We start from the raw sequence: 26,679 nt of genomic DNA, 5'->3' as shown, positions 1-26,679 counted from the left end.
ATGTCTGCACAGTAATAGGGCCCGAGTTATGTGGCCTCCAGTCTCATACAGAGGGCCTGATCTGAATGTTTACTATCGCCTTCCAACTACTCGCATGGAAGCGGGCGAGAACCTTCCAATGAGCCGGACACTGGAGAGCCCCGGGGAGTCTACACGACTCTCTACTCTCCCATACACATCAATGCTTTCTGTAAACACTGCCCCCTAGTGTGTGCGTGTGGGCGGTGCAGCGCACAGGACCAGAGTGCAATCCATGGCTGACACGGAAGAGGAAAACTTGCAGAGCCAAGTGAGTGCAGCATGGCTGAGACATTGGGGTTGTCGCCTCATACCCTGAAAACCGAGCACATATGAATTACACAGGTTCTGAGGCTAGTGTAATGCAGGTAAGGCACTCAGTGAGTTTAATTACCACCTTAATCAGCCACACAACCTGTGTAATTAATGTGTTTAAAGGGGTGATGTGGCAACCCTAGGCAGCTGAATACATTATACTGCCAGAGGACTGGGCCTTTCCTCTACCTTGCTGGGCCTGGTTCTGTGTGAGACATACATATAGCTCGTGTGTTCGCTCAGATGTGCAGTGGGCTTACAGGAACAAGATATTAGGGCTGGGGTCATATATATATATATATACACACAATATTGCCAAAAGTATTGGGCCAGCCCTCCAAATCCTTGGATTCAGGAGTTCCAATCACCTCCATGGTCACAGGTGTATACAATCAAGCACCTAGGCATGCAGACTGCTTCTACAAACATTAGTGAAAGAATGGGTCGCTCTCAGGAGCTCAGTGAAGTCAAGCGTGGTACCGTGATAGGTTGCCACCTGTGCAATAAGTCCATCAGTGAAATTTCCTTGCTACTACAGTGAAGGAAATAAGTATTTGATCCCCTGCTGATTTTTAATGTTAACTCAGAAAGAAATGATCAGTCTAAAAATCGAATGGTAGGTGTATTGTAACACTGAGAGACAGAATGGCAACAAAAAATGCAAAAGAAATGTATGTCTAACAAATTATGCACTGATTTGCATGTTCATGAGGGAAATAAGTATTTGATCCCCTATCATTCAGCAGGATTTCTGGCTACCAGGTGTCTTTCATACAGGTAACAAGCTGAGATTAGAAGCAGTCTCTTAAAGGGAGTGCTGCTAATTTAATTTTGTTACCTGTATAAAAGACACCTGTCCACAGATGCAATCAAACAATCAGATTTCAAACTCTCTACCATGGCAAAGACCTGTCCAAGGATGTCAGGGACAAGATTGTAGACCTACACAAGGCTGGACTGGGCTACCAAACTATCGCCAAGCAGCTTGGTGAGAAGGTGACAACGGTTGGTGCAATCATTTGCAAATGGAAGAAACACAAAACAACTGTCAGGCTCCCTAGGTCTGGTGCACCATGCAAGATCTCACCTCGTGGAATGTCAATGATCATGAGAACAGTGAGGAATCATCCCAGAACTACACGTGAGGATCTTGTCAATGATCTACAGGCAGCTGGGACCACAGTCACCAAGAAAACAATTGGTAACACACTACGCCGACAAGGATTGAAATCCTGCAGTGCCTGCAAAGTCCCTCTGCTCATGAAAGCACATGTCCAGGCCCGTCTGAAGTTTGCCACTGAACATCTGAATGATGCAGAGGAGGACTGGTTGAAAATGTTGTGTTCAGATGAGACCAAAATCGAGCTCTTTGGCATCAACTCAACTCGTCATGTTTGGAGGAGGAGGAATGCTGCCTATGACCCAAGAACACCATCCCATCTGTCAAACATGGTGGTGGAAACATTCTGCTTTGGGGGTGTTTTTCTGCTAAGGGGACAGGACAACTGCACTGCAGTAAAGGGATGATGGACAGGGCAATGTACTGTCAAATCTTGGGTGAGAATCTTCTTCCCTTAGCCAGGGCATTGAAAATGGGTCGTGGATGGGTGTTCCAGCATGACAATGACCCAAAACACACGGCCAAGGCAACAAAGGAGTGGCTCAGGAAGAAGCTTATTAAGGTCCTGGAGTGGCCTAGCCAGTCTCCAGACCTTAATCAAATTGAAAATCTGTGGAGGGAGCTGAAAGTTCGAGTTGCCAAACGTCAGCCACCAAACCTTAATGACTTGGAGAGGATCTGCCAAGAGGAGTGGGCCAAAATCCCTCCTGAGATGTGTGCAAACCTGGTTGCCAACTACAGGAAACACCTGACCTCTGTGATTGCCAACAAGGGATTTGCCACCAAGTACTAAGTCATGTTTTGTGAAGGGGACCAAATACGTATTTCCCTCATGAACATGCAAATCAGTGCATAATTTGTTGGACATGCATTTCTTTTGAATTTTTTGTTGCTATTTTGTCTCTCAGTGTTGCAATACACCTACCGATCGATTTTTAGACTGGTCATTTCTTTGTGAGTGGGCAAACATTCAAAATCAGAAGGGGATCAAATACTTATTTCTTTCACTGTAAATATTCCATAGTCGCCTATTAGTGGTATTATAACAAAGTGGAAGCAACTGGGAACAACAGCAACTCAGCCACGAAGTGGTAGGCCACGTAAAATGATAGAGCGGGGGTATGCTGAAGTGCGCGGAAATCGCCAACTGTCTGCAGAGTCTATAGCTAAAGACCTCCAAATGTCGTGTGGCCTTCAGATTAGCACAATAACACTGTGTAGAGAGCTTCATGGAATGGGTTTCCATGGCCAAGCAGCTGCATCCAAGCCTTATATCACCAAGCGCAATGCAGAGCGTCAGATGCAGAGGTGTAAAGCATGCTGCCGCTGGACTCTAGAGCATTGGAGACGTGTTTTGTGATGTGACAAATCACGTTTCTCTGTCTGGCAATCCAATGGACGTGTCTGGGTTTGGTGGTTGTCAGAAGAACAGTACTTGCCTGACTGCATTGTGCCAAGCGTTAAGTTTGGTGGAGGGAGGATTATGGTGCGGAGTTGCTGTTCAGGGTTTGGGCTTGGCCCCTTAGTTCCAGTGAAGGGAACTCTTAAGCCATCAGCATACCAAGACATTTTGGACAATTTCATGCTCCCAACTTTGTGGGAACAGTTTGGGGATGGCCCCTTCCTGTTACAACATGACTGCGCACCAGTGCACAAAGCAAGGTCCGTAAAGACATGGATGAGCGAGTTTGGGGTGGAGGAACTTGACAGGCCTGCACAGAGTCCTGACCTCAACCTTATAGAACACCTTTGAGATGAATTAGAGCGGAGACTGCAAGCCAGGCTTTCTCGTCCAACATCAGTGCCTGACCTCACAAATAAGCTTCTAGAAGAATGGTCAAACATTCCCATAGACACACTCCTAAACCTTGTGGACAGCCTTCCTAGAAGTTGAAGGTGTTATAGCTGCAAAGGGTGGGCCAACTCAATAATGAACCCTATGGACTAAGAATGGGATGCCATTAAAGTTCATATGCGTGTAAAGTCAGGCGTCCCAATACTTTTGGCAATATAGTGTGTGTAATATATATATCTCAAACGTAAGTACAGTAAAGCCTTGGATTGTGAGCATAATTTGTTCCAGAAACATGCTTGTAGTCCAAAGCACTCGTATATCAAAGCAAATTCCCCCATAAGATATAATGGAAACTCAGGTGATTCGTTCCACAACCATTTATACATTTAAAAAAATTATTACAGTATTACAAAATACTGTACAGTATAAAGTAAAAATAAAACAAATTAACACTTTACCCTTGAAAAGATATGTGGCTGGTGTGAGGGAAACAAGAGAGGAGAGGAGGAGGGTTATTGTGTAGGACGTCTATCACCAACGGGATCACTGCTATCTGTTCGCTCACTGGAATCTTTCTTTTTGTGCAACTTTAACAAGGAACCTATCCAATGACACTTGCTTTTGCCTTCCTTTTGAGGATTTGGCAGAAATGTGACATCGCTTTGTCATTAAACAGATTTATCGTTCGCACTGTTGCAGCATTATTCGGGTGGTGCTTTTCTACAAAATTTTGCACTGTCCCACATTTTGCACATCTCCCTAATCTCATTTGAAGTGAGGGATTTTTCTGCCTTTTTATCCTCCTCTTCAGATGAGATCTCCTCCATAACCTCTTGCTGTTGTTCACAATGCAGATCCATCAGTTCATCGGTGGTCAACTCCTGGCCATGTTCCTCCACCAGCTCTTGAATGTCTTCCTCTTTCACCTCCAGTCCCATGGTCTTCCCCAAGGAACAATTTCATCGACAACTAGCGGCTCCTGTTCCTGAACAAACCCCTCAAAGTCATGCCCAAGAGCACCATCAGGCCACAGTTTTTTACAAGCAGAATTGAGGGTTCTCTTGGTGACCCCATCACAGGCTTTATCAGTGATCTTGAGGCAGTTCACGATGTTAAAATTATTTTTCCAAACTCTCGGAGGGTAGGGTTTGTTCCTTCTGTCACTTCGAAGCATAACTGAAATAGTGCTTTGATGTAAAGCTTTTTAAAGTTGGAATTGACCTGCTGATCCATGGGCTGGAGTAGTGGAGTGGTGTTAGGAGGAAGGAAATTGACCTTAATTAACTCAAATTCCTCCAGTAAGTCATCCTCAAGGTCTGGAGGATGAGCGGGAGCATTATCCATTACCAGCAAGACTTTGAGTGGCAGATTCTTTTCTAATAGGTATTTCTTTGTGTGCTGAGATGAGTGACTCCCATGCATGCACCTTCGTGAAGTCATCCTATGCTGGCCAATCATGGAAGCCAAAGATCTGCAGCTGACAGAAGCCAGAGAGAATATGCTGCTGAAGTGCTGCTTCAGGTTCCTTTCAGTGCTGTTTAAAGCAGTGTGGAGCAGCATTTTCTCCAAGGTAACCTAAATACTCATATTTGAACCAGCCTATTGTACTTTATCTATACCAAGAATAGGTAACACTTTTTTCCATTTTTTTTATTTTTAGATTGATGAGATTGAAGCGTTATCTTCCATCTATGGAGATGATTGGTGTGTAATCGATGAAGCTGCAAGAATATTTTGCATAAAAATCTCCAACTCACTTGATAAACCAGAATGGACGCTTTGCTTGCAGGTAATAAAGGATAAGTTGTGATTCATAGATGGTAGTGTGATTGCATGATTATTTAGCAATATTTATTTAGGAAATGTAGTTCAATAACATGTAGTAGCCAATAAATCCAGCAGCATATCAAAACCCAGTTTAATATATTGCAATTTATCAATCCTTAGATGTGTTAGCTGCATTATTTTCCCTTTTTTATGGCTTTTTTCCTCTGTTTTCACCTGGTGATTCTGCAAGTAACACACTTCTGTCCTAAGCTGACAACGCTCACTCACTGCACTGTAACTATGGAGGAGCAGCGATGTCACCTAAGGCTGCTCCCCTGATTTCAACTACAAACATGCCCCCTCCTCTCTTCCATTACATAGGCAGGGGTTGTTTTTTAGTTTACAGAAGATACCTGGGAAAATTGATTATATTGTTTGAGATAGCAGCTTCCTGTACAGAAAGTTACAAGAACACTGGAAGTCTGGCAAGATCAACAGGTATGTTTGTATGCACAAAATGTACTTTGTCTGCAAAAAAGAATTGCATCCACTACATCGAAGGACTTGTAAGCTGCAATGCATTCAATTTACATTTTTGGGTTTCCATATCCTTTAAATTAGAACTTTTTTTTTCATTTTGGAGTAGGGGAGGGTTATGACCCCTGTCATTTCCACCCCACATGTCCCATTGTGGAGGTCTACCTTCACTTCCTGTCCCATAGCCAGAACAGGAAGTAAGAGGAAATCCTTGGTTGATGAGGTTATCCCTGGGTGTCACTGAAACTAGTGTCCCCATTGGAAGATTTCCCTCTATTCTTGTTCTGGTGGCTCAGAATTTGGTATTTTCCTTCACTCTCAGTAATAATGCTAAACAAAATGAATAGAGAGGGTAAATTTCCCTAGCAAGGACACAGCAATAAACATCTGGCAGGTGTTCTAATCCTTCTCCACTCTATCCAAAACTAAAAAAAAGTTTGGGCTTTAGTTATTTTTATGCATAGCACGTCCTTTCTTCTAGTTTTGGGCACAAGGCCTTCTCAAATTTTCAGGGAACAGAAACAAATTCTTTTTTTCTTTTTTTTTTATTATATCAACTCTGGTCTGGTGTAAACACAGAGCTGTGCTTTGAGCTATTCACTCACTTCATATCCACAGCACTGACACGTTCGCTGTCATTCTCTTCTTTTTTGTATGTTCTTATAGGTTGGGTCAACTTGTATAGTACAATGTTGAAATGACAGAACTTGGCACCAATTTCACGTTGGTAAATAAAGATTTGTTATACAGCAAGCATGTCTGGGTTTTGTTTCTACAACCCAATCTGACCTTTTTAAGAATGTCTGAGTGTAATGAGACATAGGACTCGGCGGTTCGTATCCAAAGCTAGGTTCACATCTGTGCATGTCAGGAACACGTGCAAAACCCGTGGTTTCCTGTCATGCACAGAAATGCGCTGCACTTTACAAAACACCCAGGGTTATTGGCACCCCCATGCGTCTGCAAACATACACTTTTTTTTTTTTTTAAAGCGCCAGAAACTACTTTTTTATGTTTCTCATGCATAGGGCAGACCTTTGAAATAAATGGGCTGCCCTACACGCGACTAACAGAAATGCATGTGCACCTGCAGTAGTGTGAACCAGGCCTAAGGCCCCTTTCACAGTGGTGGTCACATGGACAGATCTGCTTGTCAGTTTTCTTAGGCTGACATAATCGGAAGCTAAAATCTATTCGCAGCCCAGAAAAAAAAATTATAAAGGTTTGCATCCTTTTTTTCAGTTTTTCAGACCCAAGTATGACAGGTCTAAGGTAATTATATGTAAACTACTGTAAGTCTACTTAGATCTGACCACCAGTGGATCTAAAATAGGTCTGGAAGGTTCTGGTTTTTAAAACATCTAAAAAAAAAACAAACAGATGTAAAAAAAAGTGACATTCTTTCCTTTCAATTCTGTTCACAGGTCCTCTGCTGATCAGACTGGACACAGTCTGTGTGAAGGAGGTTTATAAGAGAGTGGTGGTGGGGGGGGGGGGGGTAAAAGGGGGAAGTTTGGTGAACAAGTGGATCAATTTAAGCATTGTATAACTTGTAGACAGATCAGGGATTTCATTGTTTAACAGTTCAACCATTTTATTTAAGGTGTATTAGCTATCCTATTTCCCGTGCATGATCATGGTAGTATTTGAGGAGTACCATGTATCCATGCAACCTAAATGTTATAGAATTTGTCATATTGGTTGTAACCAAAGTGAACCCATCTCTCCACTTTATACTCTACTCTATAATATTGTTCACTTTTTGTATCTATTCTGGGATCAATGGTATTTTCACTGAAAATAGATTAACCCCTTTGCCGCATGAATTAGGTGGAGGGAGACCCTGCTTTTGCATTTCTTTGTAAGAATTGGCAGGTGGTTGTCTGATAGGTGCTCACCTGTAATGTTCTCTGTTAGCTGATCTATGGAGTCCCAATGTGGTTTGATTTTGGGATATTCCCATGATATGTGGAAGAACGTGCTTCATTGAGCACATCCCACCCACAAGATGACATGGATAGCTAAGGAGATGCATTCTGACTTTATCAAGACCCTGTATCATCTTGTGAGCAATTTTTAACAGGACTCCTGAGTTGGGGAATGTAGGGATGACCATCATGCACTTCTATGGTGAACACAGCCTCTAATGTGATTGTACCTTACATCAGCACTGCAATGAAAGGAATACTTTACCTCTGTTTCTGTACATTAAAACCTGGATTCATCCAAAAGATATGTAAGGGCAGATGCGGGGCGGCACAGTGGCTTAGTGGTTAACACGTCTGCCTTGCAGTAAACCCACATGGGTTCGATTCCAGACCATGGCGCCTCCTTCATGGAGTTTGCATGTTCTCCCTGTGCTTGTGTGGGTTTCCTTCGGGTGCTCCGGTTTCCTCCCACACTCCAAAGACATGCTAGTAGGTTAATTGGATCCTGTCTAAATTAGCCCTAATATGTGTATTTATGAATGTGAGTTAGGGACCTTAGATTGTACACCCCTTCAGGGTTAGGGACTGATGTGAATGTTCAATATATAAATATGTGTGTGTAAAGCGCTGCGTAAATTGACAGCGCTATATAAGTACCTGAAATAAATATACACTAGTAAATATATGTCAGCGTGGACTTGAACAGGCCTTACAGTAGTGTCTGAGATCTTTTTGCAATTGGGCATGTTAGCTTGTACATGGTAGATTTCAAATTGAAAAGTTTTAATTGGTTAGATTGATCCTATCAGTAGACCTATCACAAACATAGGCAATTAAAGTTAAGGTTACCTTCAGTGGAAACCATGTCAAAACAATCCCCAGAGATATAGACAGCTTAAGTTATATGCAAGTCTTAAATATTCCTGGAACAGACAAGCATGAGACCACCCATCACATTTATTGAATCTGTCTATTAGCCTTTATTGTTATGCGCAGTCTCAATAACCAACAGCCAAATAAATGGGGTGAAGGGCAGAGCAACCTCAACTTTTATAGGAACATATATAAATGTTCCTGCCTATTTCTTTGGATGCTAGTTTTTTACTGAAGGTAAGCTTTGAATATTCTCTTTTATTTTCATTAGATGCTCAGTTTGGATGGCCCAGCTTTCTCACAGCTTTACTTCAATGATGTGTTTTGAGACAGGAAAAGGCACAGCAATGAAAATGTATCCTGCATCCCCCAAGTCCAAAAAAGTTGGAACATTGTACAAAATCTACATACAAACAGAATGCAAGCAGCTGCAATATTTTTAGAATAAGCAGGGTACCATCTATTTATAAAACAAGCAGGGTGCCATCTATTTATAGAACACGCAGGGTACAATCTATTTATAGAACACGTAGGGTACCATCTATTTATAGAACACGTAGGGTACCATCTATTTATAGAACAAGCAGGGTACCATCTATTTATAGAACAAGCAGGGTACCGTCTATTTATAGAACAAGCAGCGTAGCATCCATTTATAGAACAAGCAGGGTACCATCTATTTATAGAACACACAGGGTACCATCTATTTATAGAACACACAGGGTACCATCTATTTATAGAACACGCAGGGTACCATCTATTTATAGAACACGCAGGGTACCATCTATTTATAGAACACGCAGGGTACCATCCATTTATAGAACAAGCAGGGTACCATCTATTTATAGAACAAGCAGGGTACCATCTATTTATAGAACAAGCAGGGTACCATCTATTTATAGAACAAGCAGGGTACCATCTATTTATAGAACAAGCAGCGTACCGTCCATTTATAGAACACGCAGGGTACCATCCATTTATAGAACAAGCAGCGTACCGTCCATTTATAGAACACGCAGGGTACCGTCCATTTATAGAACACGCAGGGTACCATCCATTTATTAAACAAGCAGCGTACCATCCATTTATAGAACAAGCAGCGTACTATCTATTTATAGAACAAGCAGTGTACCATCCATTTATAGAACAAGCAGGGTACCATCTATTTATAGAACATGCAGCGTACCATCCATTTATAGAACAAGCAGGGTACCATCTATTTATAGAACAAGTAGTGTACCATCTGTTTTAAAACAAGCAGGGTATCATCTACTTATAGGAGAAATTGGGTACAATCTATTTATAGAACAAGCAGGTGAAATCTCTTTATACGTTGTATAATATGTCAAATGATATTAAAACTGATTCATTGTCTTGCATTTTTAAACTCGAAACAAATGCAATCTTTTTTCTTCTCAGATGAGAAGATATGAAGTTGATAATTAGTTAGAAGCATCATCACCTTTTTTCTTTGCTTTATATTTCACATTCTGATTATATGTTTGTTCTAGGTAATTCTACCCCCAGAATACCCAGCTACCGCACCACCGCTTTATCAGCTAAAGTAAGTTCCACATACTTCTTTGAATGTCACATAAAAAGAGTTTTCAACAATTTTAGCTACAGATTCGATGGAACCCGGCCATGGCAGCATACAGTAATTACATTAAGTCTCATTCGCAAGGAGCATTAGGGTTATACACTGCCAGATCAGTGTATTTCTGTGGAGGGTGTGGACATTTATCCATAGGTAGAATCTCACAAAGCAATCACACATGGAATAATTTTACCTGAGGTAAGGGATCGTTTTGAACCCCTGGATGTCAATATCCACTGCACATGTTGGTCCCTAACCACAGGTAATATCTCCATTTGCAATTACATACAGATAGCTGCGGACAACCACAGATTATCAGCCTGTCATTGATTTATACAGGCTTACTCTCCACAGCTGAACAGAAATACCTACTGTAACCATAACCACCACAGAAATACGCTGATCTGGGCAATGGTACAGCTTCAAACACACTAGTTACATGTAATGATATACATTACCTTAAGCTGGCTGCTTATTTTAAAAATCCTCCCTTTGGTGTCTCCTGCATAGCCGCTGGATATTGCCCTGACCAGCTGTTTTCCAGTGCTTTAAGAGTTAGAAACAGATGCTACTAGTCTGAAAGGTTGTGCTGCTCACCTTCATCTGCCCTTACTGCCATTCACAAAATTCCTATTCATTCCCACAATGCTTCCTGTTCTGTGAATAGCCAGTGGAGATACTGTCATTCAACTGCTCCTCCTCCATTCACAGAACAAGGTGCATTGTGGGAATATAATAATATGAGTTTTGTGAATGGCCAAGAGGACAAAGGAGGGGGGAGAGTGGTCAAACCGAGCAACCCTCCAAACTAGCAGCGGCAGCTGTTAACTCTTCCAGTGTCGGAAGATGGTTGCACAGGGCAATATCTGGCAGAAATTAAGGAGGCACTAAAAGTAGAATTAAAGACATAACTTTTCTTTAATTTTGAATAAAGGATTGTTATAACCTCTGTCAGTTTTTTTGTCCCATAGCCAAAGCAGGATGTGAGAGGAAATCCCTTCATTGGAATATATCCCCTCTGTTCTGATGACAACCTAAAATTTTAGATTTTCATTCACTTTCATTGTCAGTGACAACAGTAAACAGGACAAATAGAGTGAATAGGTGAATTTCTCTAACAGGGGCACAGACAGCAATAAAAACCTGAGGTTGTCATCCATCTTCACTCTGTCTAAAACTAAACAGGTTTTACCTTTTAGTTATAATTGATGGAAAGATTTTAACAAGAAACAGCAGCCTGCAGGTCAAGGGATACACACAATCAGATATAACTATTGTGTTTGGTGCTGCTCCCTTATGTATTATTTCTGTCTTAATGTGTCAGATCATATTTCTGTTCTAAAAAGATTTGGGCTGATATACAGTACCTGTATCTCTTCTGTCCTACAGATTGGGAAGGGGGAGGAACATCACTTCACTGTGATCATTCATACATAGGGCAACATTAACATATCTAACATAAAATAAAAATTGGGTTTTTTGCCATTTTCCAAACCTGAAAGTAATCTGGATTTCAATGTTGTGAAGAATGTTTAGTATTTTGTATATAATATTTTTATATACTTACAATATTGATATCCAAATGTAAAGCAATAAATAACATACTGTATCCTTATTGTGTGTATTTCTAGTGCTCCATGGCTCAGGGGTGAAGATCGAATGACATTATCAAATTATCTTGAAGACATTTTCCTGTGAGTGCCAGGAGCATGTATGTTTATTATACATTTTACGCTTCTGATGGTCATGTTATCTTCCAAACAGAATTCTTACATCATTAAATTATACTAAACCATGATTTTGTAAGCAGCATGCTTGTGTTTAGAAATTGAAGGTGAATGTTTGTATATGGATTCACTTTAGCTGTAAAGTTCAGTTTAGTGCTCTGCAGATTAAAGAGGTTTGCAAGTGAAGGTTACACTTCCAACTTCTGACCATTTGTAATTTGCAACTGTGATTTCAGATTTTAACTGTGGTTAAAGTTGTATTAAACCCAAAACCAAAAATATAATATATTTTAGCCTACCAATTATTAAATGAGGTGGCTTCATTAGTTTTCTTTTTTAAGCTTCTCCCCTTCTGCTTTCACCCGATGATCTGCCCAGTAACACACCTCCTGTATTAGCATGCCTACACTCTGGGTGAAGGAGCACAGGGAGCACCTTTTGTACAGCAGCATTGTCAGTCTGGGAGGGAGAAAGTTGAATGTACTAGCAGATTTATATACACTAGCAAATTGAAGCCAAACTTCAGCTTCCACTTTATAAGCTGTTATAGCAAACCTTTTTTTCTTTAGCAGACACAGAACAGACTATTCATGACTATGTGGGTTATATGACACCTATAGGTGAATGGACAATGGCTAACCAATCAGAGAAGAGGTCCTCTCTTATAAAACCCCTCCTACACAGGAAGCACTTTCAGTTTTTTGTGCTAGTGTCTGTAAGGTAGATGGTCACTGAAAGTGTTGCTTGTGCTCCTGGAGCATACCTAAGGTCTAGTACGGTTCCTTTGAGAATCATGGACTTGGATCCATTCGAAAAGCTGTGAGCCAATATGGATGGGACCCGAGCCTCACTGGATAAGGAGAAGAATCCTCTGGATTTTGCCTGTAATGCAGCCTTATAGCGCTCGACCCCACGTAGATGGAACCCTGTGCAGTTTTAAATCTGATCAAGGCGCTTTCCAGCGGGTCCGAGGCAGTGGACCCACAATATGGGGACCAGGTCCTTGAAAGTCTGTATGACAATACCCGCTGTGATGGGCGAAGGTTGGTGCCTGGCAGAAGTCAGGGACCTGCGGCGGGACTGGTAAGCTATATCTTTTTTTCTCTCTGTAAGAAAAAACAAAAAACAAAGTTTAAATATAGAGGGAAAAGGAGAGGTATTGTTTGTTTGGCCAAAGTTTCCACCATGGGGAGTGCTCACAGCATTTTAGCCCAGGACATGCTTGCCTGTTTCTGCTTTTGCATCATGATAAGGTGGTGTTGCGACCTCAACCGACTTTTTTGTACCAAAGGTGGTTTCTAGTTTTCATCTCAATCAGGACATCGTTCTTCCTTCATTCTTCCTTAGGCCTCAGTCAGCAAGAGAAAGATCTCTGCATACCTTGGATGTAGTATGCGCTGTAAGGGTCTTCTTGAAGGTGACAGCACAAGTCAGGAGGTCAGATGCTCTGTTTTTGCTGCCAGAGGGGCCTAGGAAAGGGCAGACGGCATCCAAGGCAACTATTTTACATTGTATCCAATTGATCATTCAAGCCTATGGTTTGAAAGGTAATGTCCCACCCTTCTGGGTGAAGGCACACCCTACCAAGAGTGTGTGGGCATCTTGGACAATCCGCCATCAGGCATCAGTGACTCATGTTTGCAAGGCCACTTGGTCTTCGGTTCACACATTCACAAGGTTCTATCAGGTTTATGTCAAAGCCGCAGATGATTCTGCTTTTGGCTGTGGTGTTTTACAGATGGCTGAGTAGGTTCTGAGGGATTATTGATGATGACTATGATGGTGACACCCTCCCCTTAGATTTCTTTATTGCTTTTAGGACATCCCACATAGTCATATGAAAAACTGGATTTTTCCACATACGTACCTGTAAAATCTATTTCTTGGAGTGCATCATGGGACACAAAGGTCCCTCCCCTCTTTCTGGCATTTCATTGCTTGCTACAAAAACTGAAGTACTTCTTGTGTAGGAGGGGTTATATAGGGGAGGACCTCCTCTCTGATTGGTTGGCCATTCACCTATAGGCGGCATATAACCCACATAGTCATGAATAGCCTGCTCTGTGTCCCGTGATGTACTAGAAGAAATTGATTTTACAGGTAAGTAAAAAAATACAGTTTTTTTCCTTTTGGAATAAAGGTTTTACATAAATAAAAGTTGATCATTGTTAGCACACCTGTCAGTAGTAAATAGTTTGTCTCAACCCTCTAACCTTTACATCTTCAGGCCAGCTTGTTCTGTTCTAAAGAGCTTTAATGACCAAAGAAGGAATACACTGCTGTATAAAGGATTCAATATTCTTGCTCTCTAAATAAATGGCTAATATTTTCAAAATGTTCTGGAATACTTTGAAATGCTATTTTGTGCCTATAGGCAAAATCTTGGTGACAGCATCCTTTATCAGTGGGTGGAGAAGATCAGAGAATTCTTGGTGGAGAAATCTAAGACTTCTGACTCAGGTTGGTATATGGTTATGTCCTTTAAAAAAAAAAAAAAGTAAGAGTCCATTAATAAGAAGTACTTTAGGTTTTTCTTTGTTTTTTTTTACATAAATAATTTGTATTTTATTAATTTTCTTATACACATTTAAACTCTTCTTATATTTTGTAAGTAGCAGCAAAGTCTGAGCTTGGAGCAGTCACAGTTTGCTGAGTATCACATGGATAGTTCAAGTCAAATCAGAACCATATTAACATTACCAGCTTACATGAGGCCAGAGGGGTTCTGATGCAATAGCTTGAACGTGACCAGTGCTTCTATCAATGCTAAGCTTCAGAATCCATGTCACAAAAAACAAATAAGGCCATGGCATAAGTGTGTTATGATGCAAACAATAGATTAATGTCGTTTCACAAAAGAAAGTAAAACCTTGTTGAGAGAAGCTACAAAACATAATAGCATGTTCCAGATGTTGTTTGGTAATAAAGACATAAATCATCTTCTAAAAACAGAATAATTGCATGTTGCTGTGGAACAGGCTTTAGGGCTGGTTCACACACCAGAGCACGGTACGGAAAACCTGCGTTCCTGCATGTTTCCTGCACCACATTCAAAACGCACTGCAATTACAATCTGCAACAGGTGTCAGTGTTAATGTCACCTCATACGCAGTGTGTTTGCTTGCACTGGATTGCATGGTACAGTAGTACTGGTTGCTTTGTAAAGTAGCGTGGTCTGACACGATTTCAGTCCATTTAAATGAATGGGCTGAAATTGCACTCTACCCGGATTGTATGTGAATCACACGGAAAGGCACAGTCCTTTTGTGATTCATGGTGTGCGGCCTTCAAGGATAGAAAACAACTGCCACATTTTATCTACAAAATTGCCTTAGCTGGTCCTTTACAAAAATCTGAGGACATACAGAAAAAAGAGATTTTAAATGAGTGAGATTACATAGGCCTTTATGTATTCATTCCCCTATGTACGTACCTTAATCGTTTGTTCAGTAAGGTCCAGCAAACTGCAATAGTAATGTGCAAAGGGCAGTAACAAAGAGCTGTTGGTTGGACTCTATTGCAATGGTTTTTGGTTGTTGAGGGTTACGGCTAGACATATACTGTAGCTGTCTAGGAAAATTTTTAATTCTTCCTCAAGTGAATTTATTTCAACAGTATGTTTTTTTTTTTTTTTCTCTTTTTTTTTTTTAATGCAATAAAGACCAAAACCTTATTTTGACAGGTCCAACATTGAAAGTTGCAACAGAAGAAACCGAGGCTGATGATGATGATGAACTATTAAATGACTTGTTTGCTAACGCAGCTGTCATTGGACATTTAGATGCTTTTGAAGGTACTTTCTGATTTATATGTATCTAATGCTAGTTCTAGACAGAAGACAGCATTGCCTCAAGGGCAACTGCTCCAGTCGGATCATACAATGATGGTAACAATACATAAGAAGAGGTAACACTCACTTTATATTTTCCTCTTTTTACTGTGCATTCCAAAAGTAACTGTACTGAGCTTATATTTAGGTGAAAAACTGAGCACAAAAACAAATAATGTGATTGCAAATTACTTTTATTCTGTTATCTTTTTTTTTTTCGCTTATGCAAAGGAGGAGAGATGTAGGCTTACACAGGGATCATTGATCTCTATACAGTAACATAACATTAGACACACAGACAGTGAACATTGGATGCTTTTGCTAAACAAGTCTGTTTTTTTCCTAATCTGTGTCAATATGGTTTTTATAAAAAGATGAATAGCTAGAAAGATGTCCTTCCCACATATTCCTGCTGCAAGTATTTTAATGATGGGGATTCCCCAGACTTAGAGGTTGATTTACTAAAGGCAAACTGTGCACTCTGCAAGAGCAGTTGTTCCAGAGCTTAATAAATGAGAAGAAGCTCTGCTGACGGCCATCATCCAATCATGTGCAAGCAAAAGTGATTTTTTTTTTAATTTTCCTTGCACGTGATTGGCTATTTCTTGCAAAGTGAATCTTTATCTCATTTACAAAGCTCTGGAGAAATTGCACTTGCAGAGTGCAACTGCACCTTGTATGGTGCACAGTCTATTTGCCTTTAGTAAATCAACCCCTTAGTGTGCTTTGATAGTAAGTATTGGTACTGTGAAGAAAAAGAGTCTCTGGACAAATGAGGTAACTGAACCAGTGATGTAAAAAGCACTCTGAAACCTGAATTTTAGGTGCATATAAAAAAAAAAAACATTTTAATGTACTTCTGTACTCCTTAAGAAATATAAACATATTTCTATATAGTCTATGGATCAGTAGATAAATATTTAATGAGGGATAGTTACTAAAACTGCAAGGTACAAAATTGTGTGCAGCTCTGCAGAGAATCCAATCGGCTTCCAGGTTTTATTGTCAAAGCTTAAAGAGTAACACCACTTTTGTTGAGAAAAAAACATTCCCCTCTGGGCGATCTATACACATTGCAAAGTTTTTAACAAGCTTTGTTGCAGAGTCCTACCTTTTTTTATTCTAAAGGAATAGCTGTTTGTCTTGTGTCCATGTCAAATGTGAATCTGTATGGGAGCGACTTTATAATTATCAGTCAGCTCCTGCACCTGCATGACTCTGAGGAAAATTGCAGGGTCGGCATCCCTTTAGACGTGATTTCCATTTTGGAGTTTCTCACCAAAAATGACATTTTTGTTGCAGGGGATGCCAAAAATCAGACTTATAGCTATGTGCAGACTTCTGGTAAAATCAGTAAGCCAATCACACAAGCAGGAAATGACATTTTCAGGGGGTGTGTACAGAATGCCTTCAGGTAGGTGTATTGTATTGCATTTTCCAGAAAATTACAGCTCTGCAGATTGAAAAGGAAAGGTCATTTTTAATAACATTCAATTACAATATGACTTGAGTCACAATTGTATACGCTATATTCTTCTTTTTTTTTTTATTTGCTAATTTTGTCGAGATACCCTTTAATTGAACAAGCTAACATTAGAAGCTGATTGTCTACCATGCACAACTGCAGCAGATTTTGAGTGCACCAGTTTTAGTAAATCTCTAGCACTGTATTTATATTGGCATGCTGTAATTCCCCAAACAGTCTAAGATAAGGAGGGGAGGAAGCACTGTAAGCCAACCAAGGCTCTATTGCATTGGATACTGCTCTGAGTCTAAAAATGAACGTTTGATGAGAGGGTGGGGCAGCAAAGGGATGACCATATCGGTGTGCTGCTGCTCTTTCATTGCCCCATTACAGGCAGGAGGTGGGTTCGTATCCAAGCTTTTAGCGCTTACCTGTTTCACTGCCACCAGCATAATACTTGTGTTGGCAGTAATGGAGGTGGGTGCTTACACATGTCCTACAGCAGCTGAGAATGCAAGTAAATTTCACAAGACAAATATCTGCTTTCAGATGGAAGTGATCTGGCTGCTCCCATGCACCTCTGAACCCTGGACCAGCAGAGACATGGCATCTTGTCAAACTTTAGCCCTTTATGCCCAGCCCTGGTGTCCTTATAGCAGGGTCTTTATGCCCAGGGTGTGGGAAGGACTGCTCAGTCATGTGACCACTGTGATTGGCTGCCACATTGGTCACATGATTAGTAACTGGTTCCGCCGGCTCACAATCTTTACTAGACAGCTCAGTCACTCTGCTGGGAGCATGCATTGAGGTTAAACAATACGTAAATAATGTCCACAGTCTGGGCAAATTTTTGTTTTAAAGTTGAATGCTAGTATGCATTCAAAAGTGTTGTATAGTTGATCCTCCAGCACACACACAGCAAGGGTTAACTGTTGTTTAGTCCACGGGGTATGGAATTGGAAGATATTCCTTATGCCTCACTCCTACAGGTTTCCTCCCTGGACGTATTTCCTCTTATTCCTTTCCCCTAGCAGGTAGCTACCTTCCTATGCAAGTGGGGGGCGGAGGCAACTAAATGTCAAGTTGTTATATATGAGGTTTTAGTGGTTGTTCATAGATAGCTACATTATAATCTCTTTGCTCTTACTAGTACAACTATATTTTGATTGCTTCATTTTAAATTATTTTGTAGACACTGAAAGAGAGGTTCCAGCGATAGTACATGGTTTACCAATAAGTGACAGAAGAAGTACGTTCCAGGCACATTTAGCTCCAGTGAGAAGCCCTGCTCAGGTGAGTATGATAAGAAACGTTTCCTTCTGTTTTCATTCTTTAGTCTCGAAGTCTGTATGACATTACTGCAATAACATGATTCTTCAGTTTGCTGAACAAAAGATACAATCGTCTGTTCACAGTGCCATGGGTGTTTATTGTACATGATTTTTTTTTTTTATTTCATCTCTTGATAGTTTTTGCACCAATTATTTCAATTCAAAATATCACATTAGATGAATAGATGAAGGAACAGTTAAAACCCCTGTAATTGTTTTTTAAGGTGATCCTTCATACTTTTTCAATCATACTGCCACAAGCAAATCTGTATGCTTTCAGGGACATATGCCCAGAACGCAGAATACCTGCTTTCCAGGCATATGTCCCTGAAATTAGCCCAAAAAGCGAGTACCACATGGTACAATGTTCAGCTGCTGCTTATTTCAAGTGGTTGGAAAGCTAGAAGGCTTTTACCTTAAAATTTAAAATTTTATTTTTATAAAATAACAAATGTCATACCTGATCTGTACAATGGTTTTGCACAGAGCAGCTCCAATCATTCTCTTCTGGAATCCACTGCTGGCACTCCTTACCCCTTTCCTCCCCGTAGAGTGGCCACCATAGCAAGCTGCTTGCTATGGGAGCACTCAGGCGGGTTTCCTCCTGAGCCGCACTCTGTTTCCAGCTCGCTCCCGAGCCATGCTCTGTGATTGACATTAGCAGGAGCCAATGGCTCCCACTGCTATGTCTGAGCCAATGAAGAGGCAGAGAGAGCCTTTTCTCTCAAGCACATCGCTGAATCGAGATCGGCTCAGGTAGGTATAAGGAAGGGGGGTGGCAGAGGAAGCTGCATGCAGCAGGTTTTTTTACCTTAATGCAGAGAATGCATTAATGTAAAAAATCTTTCTGCCTTTAGAACCACTTTAATGCTTTCTCTACATTATAGGTAAAAACCCTTCTGTGTGCCCTCCCTTATACTTATCTGAACCTGATCTTGATCCAGCACTGTGCACAAGAGTAGCTGCTCTCTCCCTCCTCATAGGCTCAGAGACAGCAGAAGGATCCATTGGCTCCTGCTGCTGTCAATTACAGCCTGTGAGGAGAGGGGGGTGTCACACAGAGGTGGCTTGGGAGCAAACCCTCAAGAGTGCCCCAGTAGCATGCGGCTTGCTATGGGGACAGTCATAGGTAGGTGGAGCCAGGAGCACTGGCCGGGGACCCGAGAAAAGGAGGACCAGAGCTGCTCTCTGTGAAACCATTGCATAGCGTGGTTTCACACAGAGCATGAGGGCTTGATATGCATGAGGGCTAATCAAGGAATGTCAGGACATTTTTCTTGGATTGGAATAACAATATCTTTGGGTATCTTCACACATGCAGTCATGGAAAGGGAGTGGGGGGTCAGTAAAAATTGTCAGTTGAGCTGTGGTTTTATTGCCTCCCAACACATGGTGTAGCCGGGAAGTCAAGTTTGGTTGGTTCTCTTGCTAGCATACACAAAGTCTTTTAGGTAAGTATTTTGTGTTATGGACTAATAGCTGTTTTTTTATAAGCAGAACCTTTTTATCCTAGAAGCTTGTTAATGCACACGTTTTGTAGAGACATGCTGTAATTACACAGGGCATGGATGCAAATATATAAGGACCTTTCAGAAACCGAAAATGCAGGGTGAACATCAATGGCACTAAAGAAAACTGTTACTAATACTTTGTGCTTTCTTTGGATTAAACATTGCTAAAAATGCAATACCAAAAATAAAAAACAAAATCTCTTAGCAACAAGGCTGGTTAAATCTGGAAAATCTATAATTCTGCACTATTTGACTCTGCACTATTTACATGTCGATCTGTCTGATCAGCAGAGAATTATGCAAGAAATTGTGTTTCATGAAATGTATGATTCTCTGCAAACTAGAGGAACTTAAATGCATCTGTTTAGGAGAATGACATTTTCATTTTGTTGATCACCTAGTTTTTGAACTAATGAGTTCATCACTAGCTGGCAAATAGTGTCATGAAAGTTAAACGTTTGTAGAGTTCATAACTACCAGGGTTATAATGGCTATGCTTGTTAAACATATAGGCTGATCTAGGACCCATTCACTGTGCTGCAATGCAAGTGTTTCAGTGTGTTGTGGCATGCTGGGTTAGGCAGCCCATTCAACATAAGTGGGCTTCAATGCACACCAAATTGTGTGTTGTGAGGCCCTGTGCTGCAATGTACAAGTTAATTGGGGTGTCATTGAAACAGAATGGTACTGCAGCACACTACTTGCATTACAACATTTTGGACAGTGTGAATGCGTACTATTGCGAGAACATAAAGGAGCAACTACCTATAGCAACCATTTTTCTTCATTTGAAAGATGGAATCCAGACCAGCTGTTGCTGCACAGATCTCAGTGTTTTGGAAGTCTCATAAAGCATTAAGGCCACTAAAGAGGAACTGTGACATTGCTTGGGTACCCTGTAAAGCATATTATGATAAGTAGTGGTCATGGCTAAAATATGTCAATGCAGATTACTCAGGTTAATCCATATATTTATATTCATGTCTTTTAACTGTAGGTGAAACAAGTATTGAACAAACTTTATGAAAACAAAAAAATTGCAAGTGCGACTCACAACATATATTCATACAGGTTGGTAGTTAGTCTGTATTAATATTCCTCACTCACTGTACAATAGAATGAGTTTGCAGAGCTTTACCACATTCATTGCCTTCTTTGCTACCTCCTGCCTTCCTTGCTACCTCCTTAACATTTGTATAGAAATATCAGATTGGCAAATTTACAAAAGGGATTGCCTTGCATTATCAATGCACATAGCACATGCAATGTTTATTGGTGGAATTTTACTAAATTATTCCATGTTTTCACACTTCTTACCATAAGCTTGTATGTAAACATCAGTTCAGAAGGACTATTGAACATATTATCTCTAGTTAAAATGCATAAAAACCTGACTCTTGGACAGAGGACAGAAACAAAAAAATCAATTTTTAGTGGAGATAAATACTGATTAATGTGACTAATTAATATGATTAGTATAACTTCTCATTAATGATTGTTTGTGAATTCAACCTTTTTAAATAGCAGGGGGTTATTGAGCATTTATAAAGAATATTCAGATTACAGAAGGCATGAATGTACAGTGGGACATTCAGTTAATCATACAAACAACACCAATTGATAACAGAACAAATATAATGCAAATCCGAAAGTCATTTCGTTAACCGGTGTGGTGAAGGCGTGGATAAGGGTATACATGTACAGGCTATTGAGATATGAAGATGTAGATTTGTAGGTGAGTGAACATTTAAAGGTGGGGATCCAATAGTTTGGAGGGGAAAAGGGGAATCATGTCCAATAGGAGGGAACAGCAGTCGTTCCCAGCTAAGAAGGTGATAATCAGCTTTACCAACTTCACTTCTTAAACTGAGCGGAGTTAATGAAAGTGATCCAGATACTCCAAGTGGATATATAGTGAATTCAATGTTTTGAGAAGAAAATTGGCATGAGGTAAACAACAAATGCAGTTAAGATAACTCAAACTTCTTGAACTTGATGAAATGAATGATAATGAATTTGATATAACTTTATAGCTTCCACCAAGTCTGTATCAGCAAGTATTTTCTTATCTGCAGAATATACTCCAAAAAGACACACAGCTTTATTCAAGACTGTGAGGATGATGGAGAAACAGCGGCTGGTAAACGTCTTCTACATCTTATGCAGGTATGTAGAATTCCATTGATTTCTAGCAGGGGTGCCCAACCTGTGGTCTGCTGAGTCTTCTGATGTGGCCCACGACCTCAAACCAGGGAAGTGCATGCCCGGAGTCAGCAACTCAGGATATTGGATTGTTGCTTTAAAAGTATTCTTTACACTATGAGGGTACATTAAGTGCAGAGAATTGCGAGCAGTGAAGGCCATGCTCTTTGTCCATCAGGACCTTTGTTTTGTGTGTACAATAATAGTTAAAGCACAATTCCAGTTGAACATTTAAAGGGTAAGTTCACCTCTTAACGAAAAATTAAAAGGTGAACTAGCTCTAAAAATCCTGGCCACCTTTCCAGACTTTGCTGCATATGATGCCCGATGGTACCGATGTAGCAGTGTGCAAACTGCAGTATGCAGCCCCAGAGTATCCATTATAATGCTATGGCAAGTGCTCAATGGTCAGCACAGCCATGTGCCTGTGCTGACCAATAAAAAGCACATCTGAGGCTTCTTATTTCGGTAAGTTTTCCCAGAGGAAAGAAGCCAGAATTTTCAGAGTTCGTTCACCTCTTCATTTTTGGAGAAAACCAACCAACCTATCCTTAAAACAATACCTGGCTTCCCCAGCACTGAGTAAAAATAAAAAAGCAGCTCCAGCTATTATAGTCACCTGATCTCCGGTGCTGTCTGCTGCAAACTCGCTGATTCAGCATTGCTCACTAGAGTCTAAAGACAATGGCTGTGTCAGAATTGCCTGCGCCTTTATGGTGAAGTGACCGCTACAGATTTATGAAACTAGTTGGCAGTGTTTTTTGGAAGCAAAGTATTTAAATTCACTTTTACCTTGAGTGGATTCTTCAGTCTTAATGATTCACACCTTATCTAATGGACCCTACCTATACACCTTATTTGAAGAGTTTTTATTTACAACACCAGGCCATATCACAAGGAGGTACTGAGCCTTGAAGTTCACTTGGCCACGTTTAAAGCCAAACTAAAGTCTGCAAATACCTCCCCTCGCTCCCTCACCGGAGCAGACATTTTCCCCTCAGCTTCTTCCAGCTGCCAGGTTGTTGGCTGGTGGTAAATGATGTAACTCCTGTCCTTGTTCATGGGAGATCATTCATTCCAGCACAGAGGTGTGTGGAGAATGTACACTGAGCTGCTGTAAAGAGAATTGCAAACAGGCAGGTTAGATTGTTTTTATTATAGAAGAGACAAATGAGGGGGCAGACAAGGAAGGGGGTAGCCAAGCCTGAAATTGAGATTTAACATGACTGTTTATTAAAAAAAAAAACAGTACAAAGAGTATTTTTGAAGCCTGTAATTCTTGAAAACTGACTATGTACTGCAAAGTTTGCCTGAATTGATGTTTACTGGGAAGAGTATATGTGGAATTATAGGAGTTAAAGTGGTAAGGCTGAAGATTTTTACCTTAATGCATTCTCTGCAGTGCAGCCCCCCTTATACTTATGTGAGCCTGATCTTGATCCAGCAATGTGCATGAGAGCAGCAGCTCTCTCGGCTCTTTCCCTCCTCATAGGCTCAGAGACAGCAGTGGGAGCTATTGACTCCCATTGTTGTCAATCAAAGCCAGTGAGGAAGGAGGAGGGGTTGGGGCAGAGCCACTCTCTGTGTGTCTATGGACACACACAGCCGACTCAGGAGCAAGCCCGCATGAGTGTGGCTTGCTATAGTGAGCACTCAGTGGGGGAGGGGGGTTTGTGTGGAGCCAGGAGCGTCGGTAGGGACCCTGAGAAGAGCACAGAGCAGGTAAGTATGACATGTTTGTTATTTAAAAAAAAATAGGTATACAATGGCTTTAAACATTTTTGACAAGTTCACTTGCAAGAATGTTTTTCTCAAAATTAGGACATTATTCAGGTTGGAAGTTCGGCTTATGGCTATTCTCTATTCTTGAATATTCAATCAAATGTGCCAAAAGATTTGCCTGTCTATGTACAGCTTACAATGATATCATTGACACAAGTATTATTGAAATGTTTCTATTTTGGGACAATTTGCATTCTGTTCTGTCTTAGGCATCTCAGGTTTTATCTAATAGTAACAGATGACAAATTATGGATATGAATATTTTTGTTGTTTGTAGATTTTAGATGTGAAAGATGTAATGGTGGTAGTATCACGTTGGTACGGAGGCATTCTTCTCGGACCTGATCGCTTCAAGCATATAAATAACTGTGCACGAAATATACTAGTGGAACATAACTACTCTTCATCTGCAGTAAGTTTTCACTATAACCTGGTAGATTTCAGTCGTTTTCAATACAGACTTCAGATTAAATGGAATTGTCCCTTAAAGTGCTCCATAAAAACATCAAAGCAAGAAAGCAGGTGTATGCAGACAACGTTCCAGAGGATATTAATTGCATTGATATAAATTTCTATGAATGTTTTCTATTCTTCGACTAGAGTGCGTCTTTCCACATGTGCTGGTGTGCATCTGAGTGCCATGCACAGCCATTCATGTCTATGGGTGACTGTACTCAGCACCTTCCTAGGCGGGGCTGACATGTCAGTATCTACGTTGCATGAGCTCAGGGCACGTGTGCACGAGCCCTTATAAGTGCATTTGCACTTAGTCTCATGAATACCCATTTAGCCTGCCAGTAAAGTATGCTTCACTGCTCCTGAATTCAGAGTGGAATTGCCACTCTTATGTGGGCTGTCTCTGCTTGTACTACAGTAGGATAAGAAGACGTTGCAGGAGGTTTGGCCACCTGCATTGTCCCTCCTCATTCATAAACCTGTAGCTTGTTACTCAGCTCTTGGACACGCTTTTCTGGAAACCCTTTCTCAGTGAGTTGCAGTGCCTGGAAGGGAAGTGTGTGAGACACAAATGAAAGGGAATTTGAGCTAGTGAGGGAAGGTAAAGCCAGTTTTTTGTTTACTTTATGCAGCTTGCGTATACCACACAGTGACTAGATTTGGTAATTGTTTAGACTGTCATTCAGGAACCTTTTAATATTAAAAAAAAAAAGTAAATTTTTATATTTTGCAGTTTACTAGTCTTTAAATGTGGTAGCTGCATTAGTTTTTTTTTTTTGTTAGGAATTTTTCCTTTACTTCACCTGGTTTCTAACCAGTAACTCACTTCCTGTCTTAGGGTGTCTCCACCCTGGACAGAGGAGTAACAGAGTGGACTGCAGCATTGTCAGTGTGGGGAAACGGTAGTGTTAGATGTACTACCAAATTTAAGTGGACCTGACTAACAAATGAAAGCTAACCGTTTTTAAGCAGCTACAGTACCAGCTTATTTTTAATTTGGGGGTAAAGGTTTAAGTGAATAAAATCTGACCATTGTAAGCACCTTTTGTCAGTGTTAAATGGTTTGTCTCAACCCTCTAACAGACACTTTTGCTGGAAAGCTTGGTCTGTAAAAAGAAGTTGAAAAATAAGTTGCTTATTGGCAGAGTCAGCAGGTGAAAAAAAAATAATGTAGCCACTACATCTAAGAATTGGTAAGATGTGATACATTAACATTTCTGTTTTTGGGTTTATACTACGTTAAGATCAAATAACTACATAATTGCATATAAGGGATTTTTTTTGTTTGGGATATTATGCTGTTTGAAACATTTCTTGTTAAAAAATTCCTGTCTATTAGTAGTGATCATTGCAAATGAGAATAAATTGGCTTTAAGTGTTGCTAAACCCACAATAGTAAAATCAGTGTGTACATGCAGTAAAGCATGCTTGTTATGCTCACTGTGGAACCTAAGGGGTTAATCCTCTGCATAGTGTAAAACAGCTGTTTGATCCTGTCTTCTGTGATCCTCCCCTTCTTTCACAGTCCCCAATCCATCTGCTGATAGTACAGAGCCCTAGGAGGCACTCTGCACATGCTCAGTTTGGTATTGCACGAGTTTTTTTTTTTTTGGTAGAGTGCATGTGATCAGAACAGGGCCAATCAGCACTGTCTAGACAGAGGGTCAGGGGTCATTCAACCTCTTAAGACAGTCAGAGGCTGAAAACTCCTCCTACAAGATTTAACCAGTGCTCAGCTGGACACTGATAGAAGTCAGACTACTATATACTGCTAATGAGAAAAGGCATTTAGCAGTTTATATTTACAAAAATAATTACATTTTCAAGTTCTGTATACTGTGGGAGACCCAATATAGTGAAAGCATGGTCCTGGGTTTAGTAACACTTTAAAATATATTTATTATTCTCTTTTAATTATTTTAGGATGAATCTTGTAAGCATGGAAAGAACAAAAGCAATTCCAAAGAAGGCAAGAAAAGGACGGAACATTGATATGTCAGAAATAATGGATGTAGGATGTTAAGAAATTATCATTAATTGCCAAAGAAATGCCATCTTTAGGTTTTAAAGGGGTTGTGACAAGATGAGTACCCAAGTTTAACTTCACTTCATTTTCATTTCAAACTTCATTTCAGTCTACATCATGGAAAGCAAATACATACTTGGGGAATCCAGCCGCAAAGGGTGACACTATTATTTTGGCCCTTTGGGAGGGAGCAAAGAAAAAGACCACCACACAGAATTTTTCTATTACAGTGCCAGCCAGAATGTAAGTGAAGTCACTGTTGGCCCTAATGCCCAGTTTTGGGTGGAGTAATTCCATTTCCATGTGAAAAAAAACATGAGCATGAAATCTGCTAGTTGAAATAATTAGATAAGTTATTTTTCATTTCAGAACACCTAAATAAATAACCATTATTATAATA

The 26,679-nt window shown here is 40.4% G+C and overlaps 1 protein-coding gene across 4 annotated transcripts; it reads left to right on the top strand.

The window, feature by feature from the left end:
• Window positions 1-2: 2 nt before the first annotated feature.
• IMPACT (impact RWD domain protein) lies at window positions 3-26,679 on the top strand. 4 transcript variants are annotated; one of them, XM_089675729.1, is made up of 12 exons: window positions 183-289; window positions 4,632-4,818; window positions 4,909-5,037; window positions 9,865-9,917; window positions 11,582-11,644; window positions 14,052-14,137; window positions 15,360-15,470; window positions 18,164-18,264; window positions 20,811-20,884; window positions 21,889-21,979; window positions 24,075-24,209; window positions 26,177-26,679. In XM_089675729.1, exons 2-12 carry the CDS (start codon window positions 4,669-4,671, stop codon window positions 26,243-26,245), a joined length of 1,062 nt encoding a protein of 353 aa, XP_089531855.1. In that variant the 5' UTR covers window positions 183-289; window positions 4,632-4,668; the 3' UTR covers window positions 26,246-26,679. The 4 variants fall into 4 exon arrangements, with proteins under 4 accessions (XP_089531857.1, XP_089531856.1, XP_089531855.1 ...); XM_089675731.1 differs by lacking the exon at window positions 4,632-4,818 and having other exon boundaries at window positions 3-289; XM_089675730.1 differs by lacking the exon at window positions 11,582-11,644 and having other exon boundaries at window positions 181-289.

This window comes from Staurois parvus, unplaced genomic scaffold (assembly GCF_062004578.1).
Source record: "Staurois parvus isolate SC_StPar_1 unplaced genomic scaffold, SC_StPar_1.0 ptg000157l, whole genome shotgun sequence".
Classification (NCBI taxonomy): domain Eukaryota; kingdom Metazoa; phylum Chordata; class Amphibia; order Anura; family Ranidae; genus Staurois; species Staurois parvus.
The sequence above is the reverse complement of the archived record's forward strand: the minus strand, read 5'-3'. Positions and strand labels throughout refer to the sequence as shown.